At 37.0% G+C, this 13,830-nt stretch overlaps 1 protein-coding gene across 1 annotated transcript; it reads right to left on the bottom strand.

Annotated features, from left to right (window-relative positions):
- Nucleotides 1-12,415: 12,415 nt before the first annotated feature.
- Nucleotides 12,416-13,372, bottom strand: LOC129729838 (COP9 signalosome complex subunit 8). Its single transcript, XM_055688680.1, has 3 exons — nt 13,195-13,372; nt 13,050-13,120; nt 12,416-12,983 (listed from the first exon to the last, which is right to left on the bottom strand). Exons 1-3 carry the CDS (start codon nt 13,249-13,251, stop codon nt 12,548-12,550), a joined length of 564 nt encoding a protein of 187 aa, XP_055544655.1. The 5' UTR covers nt 13,252-13,372; the 3' UTR covers nt 12,416-12,547.
- Nucleotides 13,373-13,830: the final 458 nt, after the last annotated feature.

Here is a 13,830-nt window from a genome sequence, read left to right as displayed (position 1 = left end):
TTGGTTACGATTTTGTCTACATTCAACTATTTACTGGGTTTACTAGATTCATACTAGATATTTGTTTGAGGCAAGGATTCCTCAATTCACACTTTTAGCGTATTCATTGGTTCGCTACTGTAGTAGATACTGACTGGATCGAACAGTTTCGAACGCAGATACATACATATATACTACTGCCACGAAACAGGACATAAAAAATAGCCCACGCGCTTGACCCAGGAGCGATTCCGGAGGAATGATTAACACACGGTTTCCCGTTCGAATACGTTATTGGTATGCCTTTTATCAGCCAATGTAGGATAGTGCGAACGAAGGAAAATTTCAAAACTGGGTGGCAAATGGTTTACTTGACGAATTCGTTTCAATGCATCCAATACCTAACGGTTTTTATAGGGAAAACTAATAATATATTTCGCATGAGATGATAATGCTGCGTTCTGTAAATTAGCCTATTTATTTCACGATCATGGTTCTACACAAATTTTATATTTATGTTTAGTTCGTGCAATTCGTGTGTTAAGCTTATGTAGAGTCGACCGTAATGACGGATAACTGGATCCATTTAGTGACTTAGAAGTGATGCACACGTTCTGTGTCCATAACCATCAGCTATAAATATTTACAGATTAATCCAACTGGCGTCACAAGATAAGTTAAACTGCCTTTAACGAATTTGCTTCTAGGATTCGAATTATAAGTATTATTTTTCATTTGCTGTCTAAATCCTGAAAATTGGCCTGCCAACAAGCAATGGATCTTAGAAATGTGAAAATGATTATATAGAGTATTAACATAATTAAGATAAAAAAAAACGAACTAAAAGTCGTCGTTTTATCGAGTTTTCATTTAAATTCAAGATAACTTCTTAAATTCGCGATGCCTGAGCAAACTCGTATCTCCTCGAGCACTCACAGCAGAAACTATTTTAAAATAATATCCTTTGCAGCTTTTGCGGCACACCTCTTATCCTTCCTGCATTATCGCGTCAGAAATTGAATTTCTAGTTTATCTTGAGTCGAAGACAATTTAAGCAGAGTTATGCAAGCACACGCCCAAGGAAATGGGAGTAACCAATCAGGAGAAATTAATAACATAATGCTATACGAACAAGTGATAGAACTGTCGTGAAAAAGTTGAGTTGAAATTGTAAATGCCACTGACAGATGCACTCTACCTGATTCGCACCGCATTTTCATTCTTGGCGTGTCAAACTAAAAAAAAAGAATCATAATTTTCTCTTTCACATCCTGTGCTGGAACTTTTTTTTTTTCATTAGAGCTTGTTAATCAAATGTCAATTTACGTGGCAAAGATCGGCAGGCGCGAAAGTGAGAATAAAAAGCAGTTCATCAACATTTCAGTTAGAGCACGAACACTTTGTCTCGCAGTTCGCCCTGGGATATGAACATGTCGTTAAAGTTAAAAAGCTGTCCAAGAGCTGAAACAAAATAAAAAAGAACATGCAAAAAGCGCATCTCGTCGAAGAAACTCCATATTACAACAGGTAATTATGCGGTAATATGTGATTTTGAAAAATGAAATTTTAATAAAATTGCATCGCTCACACTTGATGTTGCAGCCGCGAGAAAAAGAAGCATCTCGTCAAGTCACGCATTTTGAAAGACGCGTCTTGATTGATACATGCTCCTCACTTACTTACAGCGCGCAGCATCCCGAAAAAAACCTTGAGACGTGGGTCTTCAAAAAAAATCTTGTCAGTCAAAGGCTGCCGGCTCCTAAACGATTTACATTTTCTTGTGCAGCCGCTGCTTTCGTAATAGTTCTTTTGTTTTTTATTTTTGTATCGTTATTCAACTAATTAATTGATTCTGAATAAGTTAGAACGACCGATCTGCCACACGACTGTAAGGTTGCGTTGTAAAATGCGATATAAAGTTATGACGTATAGAATCTATAGAAAGTAGTTTATAGATACGATGCTGGTCGAACCTCGACCAAAAAACTGTTAATCTTTGCTATTCGAGTACGATCGAAGCGCTACATACACTTTATCTCGTTTAATGGTACGTTGAATGGTTAAACGGACCTTCATGGTGAAATCTTCGGAAATCTTTATCTTGAAAACTTTGATCTATACTAAAATGTTGTCTATAAATAAGTTGAATTAATTAGACTTGTAAAATATAAATTTCAAAATATAGTAGTCTGGACCAAATTGTATGAAACTTGGTTCTCTGGTGTACACCGATGTGTGGCATATGGTTCGAAAGGTCTCGATGAGACAAAACAACGTTTTTATGGGGCCAAAAAAAATCTATCACGGAAGAAGAAGTTAAAGCCTATTTAATAGACGAGTTTTAAGAATTTAGTGCCTTCTACATGAACAAAAAAAGCAGTTGCAATTATATTTCAATTCTGCAACTATCTTAGTTTCGGGTTCTAGAAGGTGTTAGCTCTACCGACCTTCCAAAGACCCTTTACAGCATGACTGAGTACTTGCAGTACATTCCGGAGTAATTTTCCAATCGGTAATCCCCGCCTCAGACTAATATTAGAATCTTACAGATTTTATTATTATTTTCAGACTTTCAATTCGTTTGATACATTTATATCAAAAAAAAAATGACCCGTATTTAATAGCATGTTATATTTATTGACAAGAGGAATGCCAAATAGTAAAATGAATAAATCTTACCATATATACGTACCAAAATATAACCTATGTACATGGGCGCAACTAAGGAAAATTTCTAGGGGGGTCTAGTTTTCATACACTTCATTTAAAAAAATAGGAAAAAGAGTTACAATGCGCCTATTTAAAATGGCATTAAGTAGTGTCGTAATAGAAGACAAAATCACTTCAACCGGGAATAAATCTCCGAAGATGTATTGAATATCTTGACCATCTCTTTCAGCTGACACTGTTTCGATATTGAGGCGAACTAGGTTTGGTAAACGCACTGCCCAGCGCGTACCAGCAGTACACCCGTGCTAGTCGGCATAAAATAGGTCCCAGTGTGGTCCAAGGCATAATGCCATATTCTTAACTCCACGTGGAACCGACTGGAATACGAGCAACCATGAGAAGATTAGGGAACCGGTGGGAACTTGGTCGTATGCTGACAGGGAAGCGGTAGTTGTTCTCTTGGAGAGCAGCTTGTCTGAGCGTCTGTTTTCCAGGATGGGGGCGGCTCGAACAGCGACTGATCCGAAGTGGACGGTGAACTATGAAATGCGGTGTCTCGCCTCTACACCCAAGACGGCGGCCCCGTCGCGAGACTAGGTATCGCAGCCCTAGTAGAGCATCATGCTAAAATAAACATACTACGAACAATTAAGAATTGAAAACGAACCGGAATTACCCGCAATGATCTAGTGACGAAATAAGGACGACGATTAGAAGCACGGTACATGTAACAGTAGATCGCTTAACGCCTCGGATGCCGACCGGATCCTGCTGGATCAGCTAGAACTTCACCAGTTCGGCATCGTTGCGCTCCAGGAGATTTACCGAAAAGAAGAGAAGGTACGGCGAACTTGTGGCCGCAGGGCACAATTTTACCAGAGCGGCGGCACAAACAATGAGCTGGGTACCGGGTTTATAGTGCTGGGCAGGATCAGAGTCGTGCGATCAAGTGGCAGGGGTTCAGCGACACGTTGTGTTTGTTGAGAATAAAAGGCCGGTTCTACAACTACACCATCCTCAATGCCTACTGCCCTCTCGAAGGACGTCCCGATATAGAGAAAGAAACGTTCTACGCACAGCTGGGGAAACTCTACGATAGCTGCTCGCGTAGAGACATCAAGATCGTCATTGGGGACATGAACGCTCAGGTCGGTAGGAAAAACATATATAAGCACTTCGCAGCTTCCCGCAGACTGGCAGTCCGAAGAACCTGCTTTCCCCAAAAATACATCCACGAAACCACCTGGAGATCACCTGACCAACGTACAACAAACCAAATTAACCATGTTCTAATCGACGGCTCTTTTTTCTCAGACATACAAACGTACGCACCAATTGTGGTGGGGGTATTGGCATGACCACTTCGATCGAGTCTAGTGCGACGTAGTAAAAAGTTGACGATGTAGCTGATACGACCGGTAGTTCTCTACGGAATCGATACATTAACGCTTCTGGCCTCAACGCTCTTGGAGTTTTCGAACAGAAGGTGCTGTGGACTATCTATTGTGGAGTACAGACAGATGACGGATAATGGCGACAGTGCATGATCCATGAGCTGCACGCGCTGCTTGGAGAGAACCCCGTTGCACAGCTGGCGAAAGTCAATATGTTGCGGTGGGCCGGTCGCGTCGTAAGGATGCCGGACGATGATCCTGTGAAATCACTTCTCTTCAGCAACCCTGTGGATCGAAAGAGACTTGCGGGTGATGAGACGTCTGAGGAACTGGCGAAACACAGCCCAAAACCGAGCAGCATGCCAACAACTCCTTGATACAGCACGAGCCACCACGGCACTCGTCTTATTAGTAAGGAAAGTAAGAGAGCTAGGTTTGAGAATCGATCCTGGGCACAGTACTAGTTCTCAGCCAATTTGTGTTGATTTTGATGCTCTGATAGAAAGTATGGGATGTATTTATATTGACTACAATTATTCTCTGGGAAATTCTAGGGGGGGGGGGCTTAAAACTTACTAGGGGGGGCTGTAGCCCCCCTTAGCCCCCCCGTAGTTGCGCCCATGCCTATGTATGTACCAAAATATTACCTAAGATTTGGTGACAAATTGCTAAACTTGTAATAAATAATGTGTCAATCGGTCGCCTACGCAATTGCTACAATAAGAAAATAAAACTTAAAATAATAATGATAAATTAAAATATATTAGCAAAAAAAAGACATTAATTTGCAATGCATTTGCTCCATTTACGGTGGAAACAGCAGCAGTGTCTGTCCTTTCGGACCCGCACACAAGCTTTCATGCAAGCCTTAATGTGAAAAGCAAACGACGCTCGTTCCAATTGTCACTTTCTATGCATGAACAATTTTGAAAGTAACAAAAATATCACTTTGGAACTAGAGGTGGGAAAAATGGTTCACTATAGTGAGCGGATCAGAGCAGTTCCGCTCTCTAAGATGAACTAGTTCTTTTTAACAGCTCACTCGCTCTTTTCGTTCCTCCATAATTTTTTGTTTTTATCAGTTTAGCTAATTATCAGACACCGCAAGCGAGAGCCAGGTGAAAGCTTTACACCCGATTTGCCAAGCGCAAGGTCGCGCAAAATTACAATAGAACTCCCAAAAACAAGCTGCCACCAAACGTCTGCCCTGATATGCATGACCTGCATTTCTCATCACCCAGTCACCAGCCAGCCGCAAAAGCATGCAAAAAAACAACTTGCAACAGTCCATACACAGGTACACGGGTTGGCTAACGCCGAGTACGCACACGAATGGATGTGGAACGAAAAGAACGAAAGAACTGATTCACTGATCTGGCAATCCGCTCGCAGGCTGATCAAAAGATTCAGTTCTTTAAAAGAGCGAAATCTTTCGCTCTCAGAAGAACTGGTTCGTTCGATGGCTTTTTTGTTCAGCCCGCAGGCAATCCGCTCGCGATCAGAAGAATTCGATCTTTTAAAGAACTGATTTTCTGATCAGCTCGCGAGCGGATTGTCTGCATAGATTCAAAAGATCAGTGAACCAGTTCTTTCGCTCGTTTCGTTCCACTTTTCGTGTGCGTCCCGGCGTTAGCCAGCCCGTGTGCTGTGTGTGAACTGTGGCAAGTAGATTTTATTTTTATTCCCGCGGCTGGTGGATGGTTATGCATAGAAGAACAGGCAGCCGGTGGCAGCTATTTTCTGGGAGTTCTATTGCAGTGTCACACGCCGCTTTGCGCTTGGGGTGTAAAGCATTCATATGGCGCTCACTTGCAAAATCAGCTTCAGCTTTTTGCTTGAAGTGAGGGGTGAGTAACCGCTCTTTAAAAAAGAGCGATAGATCACTCACTCACTTTGAAGAACCAGCTCTTTAGATCAGCTCGTGAGCGGATTGCCCACCTCTATTTGGAACTACCTCCCGCATGTTCACTATACTTATCTATAGCCGCATAGTTTTAATGTTCACTTCTTCTATCACACGGGGTTTCGGTAGTCCCAATTGCACCACTAAAATAGGTTTTTTTCACGAGTCGATACAGGATAGACTCTTCACTTTTCAATGCAGTGTTCATCAATTCTTTCATTCGTAATATCCTAATACTCTGGACTCTGAACGAAGCATTCTCAACTATGACTACCAAATCATGGTTTATTTTCGTAAGCCTAATTGCTGTCAAAACAGCCATTAGCGATGTTTTTTGCCACATAATTAATTGATGCTGGTACCAGAAGCATAGAACCGAATGCATGTGAATAGAACCAGAGTCATAGTTAATTGCAAAATGTTTTGATCAAATTGAATATCTTTTTAATTGTTAATGATTCAATGATGTTTTCAAATGACCGGATTCATCAAAATGCAGTTAAGAGCAAGATCGCGCCAAATGACCTATGGTCGAATATCGACCATTTTTGATTTGAATGAAACTTTGCACACGTATTTGGCTCAGCAAACTGAGCATTTTTCACAGATGGAGAGTTTTTACACCCATGAGTTACACTAAAGTCGCTTTTTACGCGGGGGAAACGTGCCGCGTAAAAAAAACGCGTAAATTCCGGAATCCGCGTAAAAAAAACCGCCTAAATTCCGGAATCCGCGTAAAAAAACCGCGTAAATTCCGGAATCCGCGTAAATTCCGGAAGCCGCGTAAAAAAAACCGCGTAAGACCCGACCTTAGTGTACATTCTAAAAGGGCGTATGCCTCTTGGCATAGGTTTTATTCGAAGCATTGTAGCCCAGAAACCGTTGGTTGTATAGAAAAACTGTCTGAGAATGAGTTGTAGAGAATTAAAAATGCATCATAAAAAAATATGCACTGTACAAAAAAAAGTTTTTTTTACCTAAAAAAATTAAAAATTAACATTAAATTTCAATTTAAAAAAAAAAAAGTTGAATTATTTTTATTTATTTTTAAAGAAACTAGACGTTAATACGCAACTTTAAAAAGAAGTGCGGGATGGAGAAATGAAAAATATTTTTTTATGGTGGATTAATTTTTTTATGAAAATTCTAATTCAAACATTTTTCAAAATATTTGTATTCTGATGATTTTAAAAGATGCAGAGAGTCATTTTGAATCAAAAAGCTCTTTTTTTTTTTAAGGGGGGATTTGTTAGTAGCTTAAGTATTTATGATAAATATTAGTAAATAATGAGTATGTGTGTCCAATCACAAATGGTGACTTCTCAACACTGTTAGAAATTTGTAATTTTAATTGTTAGGATTTGTTTGCTTTCGCAATTAGGACTTATCATTCGTAGGGATTTAAACCTACTTGTTAATCAAAAAGCTCTTGGTTGTAAACATTCTAAAGGCATCGGTTTTCGAGTTATTTTAAATTTAAGCTCGAAAAATTCTAAATATTTCGGAAAATACACGTTTTTCTTAATTTGTCCATGGTTCTCCAGCAAAAACCATTCGCTCATTGGAATGCTTGATCAAAAATATACAATTCATTCTTTGACAACAAATCGATTGGATAAATAACTCAGGCGCTGTACTTTAGCCTACCTACACGTTCCCCTTTGCCGAATGTTTTATAAAAAAATATGTTTGTCGTGCAACACTACCTACTTGTAAAGTACGCTACCAATATCCTATAATATCTTTTTTCGTATATAAATACGATTGCACTTCTCCAGAAGTGTTTCTAACAGTTTGCATTTTGTGAAGATGAATAAAGTGAAAATCGAATACACCAAGCACAAGTGCTGTAAACCCTTTCCTGATCATCGGTGCTCATCAAGCTTACGCAAATTAAACGAAAACGTTATTGCAAAATTAAAAATATTGAACAGTCAAGCTCCTTTTAATACGTCTTTATCAATTTGTGATTCGTGTAGTTATTGGAATAATAGTCAAGCCACCATTCATCCCTTCGTTGTTAACTATTGTTCGTTCGTTGTTTACTATTCAGAATCTGGAACACTTAAGAATATCAGCTTCATCATAATATCGGAAGTACTCCATCATGATACTGTTGCGGTTCAGGTGTTCATTGCCATATTAATGAGTTTTTTGAAAACAACAATACAGTTGAAAAAAGCGATATTTATGTCCGATGGAGCTGCCTTACAATATAAAAATAGAAAAAACTTTGCAAGTCTTCGCAAGTTCAAAACAAAATATAACGTCGATGCAAAGTGGCATATTAAAACGAATGGCAAGAAATGCAAGTTTAGCTAAAGAACATGAACATCCCATTACAAGCGCAAAAGAATTGTATGATTGGTCTAATCAGAAAAGTAATAAAAATTCATCAAAAATGTCATTTATTTGGGTATAATATGAAGAATATGAACAAGGAGCAACAGAATTGAGCAATATTTAACCCGTAAAGACCCGGGACGGAACTTTTTTTTAGAAAATGGTCGTTCTCAGCGATGCTGCGGCCGATTTGAGTAAACTCGGAATATTATTCAAGGGGAATAGTTGCTCTAAGTTCTAGTAAGGGTGCCACCCCTCTGAACCCCTCCCAGTTTATGTGAGACCCAAATATGTCTGTGCCTTTTTTTATTTTTTCCTACTGATTGAACAAACGCATGGATTTATCATACGTATCAAATGTCCTTTGCATCAAATCATGTCGAGTAGATGAAATACGATTAACAAAAGTAAATTTTGAAGTTACCAAATTATTTCAGTGCAAAATCACATAACTACGTATTTTCATAGAAAGTCAAAAAAGATGTTCTACTGAGGGAGATTGTAGCTGTGTCCTTCAAGTTTTCTACTCTACATTTTTAGAATTAGGTCTTCTAAGTCCAAATATGTTAAAAGATTCATTCTAGCATATACAGATTTTGAGGAAAACAAGTTTTAATTCACTAAAGTACGAATTTTCATGGAAATTCGATTTTCTCAGTCTCTCACAGTAGGTTTCTATTTTGTTTTTCCATTTTTCAACTTTGCATTTTTAGAAAAAGGACTCCTGAATTCAAATATGGCGAAAGATTTATTCTAGCGTGAACAGATTTTGAGAAAAACAAGTTTGAATTCACTAAAGTACGAATTTTCATGGAAATTCGATTTTCTCAGTCTCTCACAGTAGGTTTCTATTTTGTTTTTCCATTTTTCAACTTTGCATTTTTAGAAAAAGGACTCCTGAATTCAAATATGGCGAAAGATTTATTCTAGCGTGAACAGATTTTGAGAAAAACAAGTTTGAATTCACTAAAGTACGAATTTTCATGGAAATTCGATTTTCTCAGTCTCTCACAGTAAGTTTCTATTTTGTTTTTCCCATTTTTCAACTTTGCGTTTCTAGAAAAAGGTCTCCTGAATTCAAATATGGCGAAAGATTTATTCTAGCATGAACAGATTTTGAGAAAAACAAGTTTGAATTCACTAAAGTACGAATTTTCATGGAAATTCGATTTTCTCAGTCTCTCACAGTAGGTTTCTATTTTGTTTTTCCATTTTTCAACTTTGCATTTCTAGAAAAAGGTCTCCTGAATTCAAATATGGCGAAAGATTTATTCTAGCATGAACAGATTTTGAGAAAAACAAGTTTGAATTCACTAAAGTACGAATTTTCATGGAAATTCGATTTTCTCAGTCTCTCACAGTAGGTTTCTATTTTGTTTTTCCATTTTTCAACTTTACATTTTTAGAAAAAGGTCTCCTGAATTCAAATATGGCGAAAGATTTATTCTAGCATGAACAGATTTTGAGAAAAACAAGTTTGAATTCACTAAAGTACGAATTTTCATGGAAATTTGATTTTCTCAGTCTCTCACAGTAGATTTTTGTTTTATTTTTCCATTTTTTAACTTTGCATTTTTATAAAAGGTCTCCTGAATCCAAATATGGCGAAAGATTTATTCTAGCATGAACTGATTTTGAGAAAAACGAGTTTGAACTCACTAAGGTACTAAGGTACTCACTAAGGTACACTAAGGTACACACTAACACAAACGTTTTGCGGTGCCAGTGCTCACATCGATTTTTTTTATCTTCGTTGGTTTGGTTAGTTATTCGTAGTTCCGACCGTAGTCTCCGTATAAATTGTCCAAGAAAACAAAAAAAACTCTATCGTCCGCTTTATTTACTCTAAAGACTAATCACAAGCCACGTGACTCTTTTTTTTTTGTTTTAAAACTTGAAAGGCTTTAATTTTTTTTTCAGTTCGTATATTTCTAAACCAACCCGAGATTCCGTATGGTTTATAAATATACGAATTCTGTTCTATGCTATAAACCAAAACTTTGATACCGAGTTGCGGGTATCTAGTTAGATACAGATATAATTACTTGTCTAAGACGTACATACTTTGATAATTTTAACCATGTTTCACTCAAAATCTGTTCATGCTAGAATAAATCTTTCGCCATATTTGAATTCAGGAGACCTTTTTCTAAAAATGGAAAGTTGAAAAATGGAAAAACTAAATAGAAACCTACTGTGAGAGACTGAGAAAATCGAATTTCCATGAAAATTCGTACTTTAGTGAATTCAAACTTGTTTTTCTCAAAATCTGTTCATGCTAGAATAAATCTTTCGCCATATTTGAATTCAGGAGACCTTTTTCTAGAAATGCAAAGTTGAAAAATGGAAAAACAAAATAGAAACCTACTGTGAGAGACTGAGAAAATCGAATTTCCATGAAAATTCGTACTTTAGTGAATTCAAACTTGTTTTTCTCAAAATCTGTTCATGCTAGAATAAATCTTTCGCCATATTTGAATTCAGGAGACCTTTTTCTAAAAATGCAAAGTCGAAAAATGGAAAAACAAAATAGAAACCTACTGTGAGAGACTGAGAAAATCGAATTTCCATGAAAATTCGTACTTTAGTGAATTCAAACTTGTTTTTCTCAAAATCTGCTCATGCTAGAATAAATCTTTCGCCATATTTGAATTCAGGAGACCTTTTTCTAAAAATGTAAAGTTGAAAAATGGAAAAACAAAATAGAAACCTACTGTGAGAGACTGAGAAAATTGAATTTCCATGAAAACTCGTACTTTAGTGAATTCAAACTTGTTTTTCTCAAAATCTGTTCATGCTAGAATAAATCTTTCGCCATATTTGAATTCAGGAGACCTTTTTCTAAAAATGCAAAGTCGAAAAATGGAAAAACAAAATAGAAACCTACTGTGAGAGACTGAGAAAATCGAATTTCCATGAAAATTCGTACTTTAGTGAATTCAAACTTGTTTTTTTCAAAATCTGTATATGCTAGAATGAATCTTTCAACATATTTGGACTTAGAAGACCTAATTCTAAAAATGTAGAGTAGAAAACTTGAAGGACACAGCTACAATCTCCCTCAGTAGAACATCTTTTTTGACTTTCTATGAAAATACGTAGTTATGTGATTTTGCACTGAAATAATTTGGTAACTTCAAAATTTACTTTTGTTAATCGTATTTCATCTACTCGACATGATTTGATGCAAAGGACATTTGATACGTATGATAAATCCATGCGTTTGTTCAATCAGTAGGAAAAAATAAAAAAAGGCACAGACATATTTGGGTCTCACATAAACTGGGAGGGGTTCAGAGGGGTGGCACCCTTACTAAAACTTAGAACAACTATTCCCCTTGAATAATATTCCGAGTTTACTCAAATCGGCCGCAGCATCGCTGAGAACGACCATTTTCTAAAAAAAAGTTCGTCCCGGGTCTTTACGGGTTAAAATAATTTTAAAACTACGATTGCATTCATCAACCATTTTTTAAATTAAAATAGTATGCATCGTCCAAGCGGTCTAAATAATTACGTTACAATATTTTGAAGTACACTCACAGTCCACCTTTGGCATAGACCTGCCTTCTATAGGTAGCAAACCACCGAAGAGACATTTGGATCAATCAGAATAAAAGTATTCATACAGCATCAATAATAATTTATCTGGTACATACATGCATTTCGAATACTCTTACTTACTGGATTTTTTTTCTACCTATACTACAGGTCAGACTCGATTATCCGGGATTTTAGACTCGATTATCGAGAATAAGTTTTTGTTGTTGTTTATTTTGATAATTATTTTAGAATTTTACCTTTACTGTTCTTTTTGGAACTTTTGTTACCATTTCTGTTCCTCCCGGCACCAGTATCAAATTATTTTCTTTTTGCTTCTCTGGACTTTATCCCTTTTCTCTACAGAAAGGATTTTTGGTTACACTATTCAAGTAACACAACGAGAGAAAATAATTTTTTTACGTTCATTGATAACAAATTTTGGAACATGGTGATTCGATTATTCGGAGTGAAATTTTCGACACTTCAGATAATCGTGTCCGACCTATACTACCAAGACAAGTGCTACAATAGCAAGTAGTTTGAATATTCGTGAAATATCGCTTTGGTATTGAGTTATTGTTGATTTTACTGATTATAAGCCGTAGGTCGCAAGCGGGAATTTTTATTTTAATTTGTTTAATATACAAGACCTTACACTCTAAGAAGGTCGAGTTTAATTCGTTCAACCTGTAGTATAGTATCAGCCGATGTACATTCAATTCTCCAGAAAAGAAACGAAGTCCGTCAATTTTTGCAGCTGATCTTCGGAACTAACTACTAGTGGCTTGTCGGCGGCAGGATGCTTTGGCACAATCAATCTCGGATGTGGTCCGTCGATTATTTCCCAGTTTTGCGATTTGCATAGCTCAGCAATCATATCCGGGGTTTGGTTAGTCATTTCAGCGAAAACATTCTCGAAAATTGAACTGTATGCTCGCCCAATCAGATTGATGGTTTCCTGTTGGATTTTATCTTTGAGTTCAAACATTAGCTCGGACACATGCTTAGACCAATCGTGATTGATGACTTTATAAAATCCCACTGTATCGTTATTCCATAAACATTGGTAAACTTTGTACATTTGTTCTAACTCAGTGTGTCCGGCTTTTACACTCGGAGGGATCCGTTTCCATAAAAATCGTGCGTTGGAACTAGAATTTAAAGCAAATACAACAATCATAATATCCAAAAAAATAGTAATAAACACAAAAACATACAGGTCATTTCGGAAAAGATATGCCGCGAACAATTCCGAATATAGCTGCACTGAGACAATCCCGTTCGGGGCCTGCGAGTGAACCGAAAAAAATGATGTAATGAATACCAACACAATACCTGAAAAAAATTATTTTCAAAACTAACCTCCAGCTCCTGTTTTTCTAACAGCAGAGTAAGCTGACGAATTTTTTCTGAAAACATTTCGGTTTTATGTAGGAAAACTTGTGCAGAAATTGCCTAATTTGTAAACCAACGCGAGAAATCAAATCGCTCGCGAAATCAATGCTCAACAACTTATTGTTTATATTATTCAGTAACTGTCTTTAGCTGACAACGCTAGTCTGGTAGCGGAACACTTGGAAAACGGTTTGATTTCTGTGTTAGGGATGTCAAATGTTTGTAAAGAGTATAGCTAGAAAAATTGCAATATCCACATCTAGGGGCTAGACAACTTTATTTTCAAGAGAAATATTTCGGTAATATTATACGATATTGGTGCATATATTTTGATATTTATCGTTTATCTGTCACATTAATATCACTCCGACAATAATGTGCTGTCAAGGAGTTGTTTTATAGGTAGACTAGTGCCTAGAAATACAGCGATAAATACTTTGTAATATCGAATATTGGAATTATCAGTTCGAGTTTATTCAATTGAACAAATAAACGATTGCTCAAAAATAGCATAATCAAGAATCATGAAACATCACAATATATAGTTTTAGGTTAGCTTTGCTTAGCTTGACTGACTGCACATATCAATGGTTGCACTCCGTA

Source organism: Wyeomyia smithii, chromosome 3 (genome assembly GCF_029784165.1).
Source record: "Wyeomyia smithii strain HCP4-BCI-WySm-NY-G18 chromosome 3, ASM2978416v1, whole genome shotgun sequence".
Classification (NCBI taxonomy): domain Eukaryota; kingdom Metazoa; phylum Arthropoda; class Insecta; order Diptera; family Culicidae; genus Wyeomyia; species Wyeomyia smithii.
The sequence above is the reverse complement of the archived record's forward strand: the minus strand, read 5'-3'. Positions and strand labels throughout refer to the sequence as shown.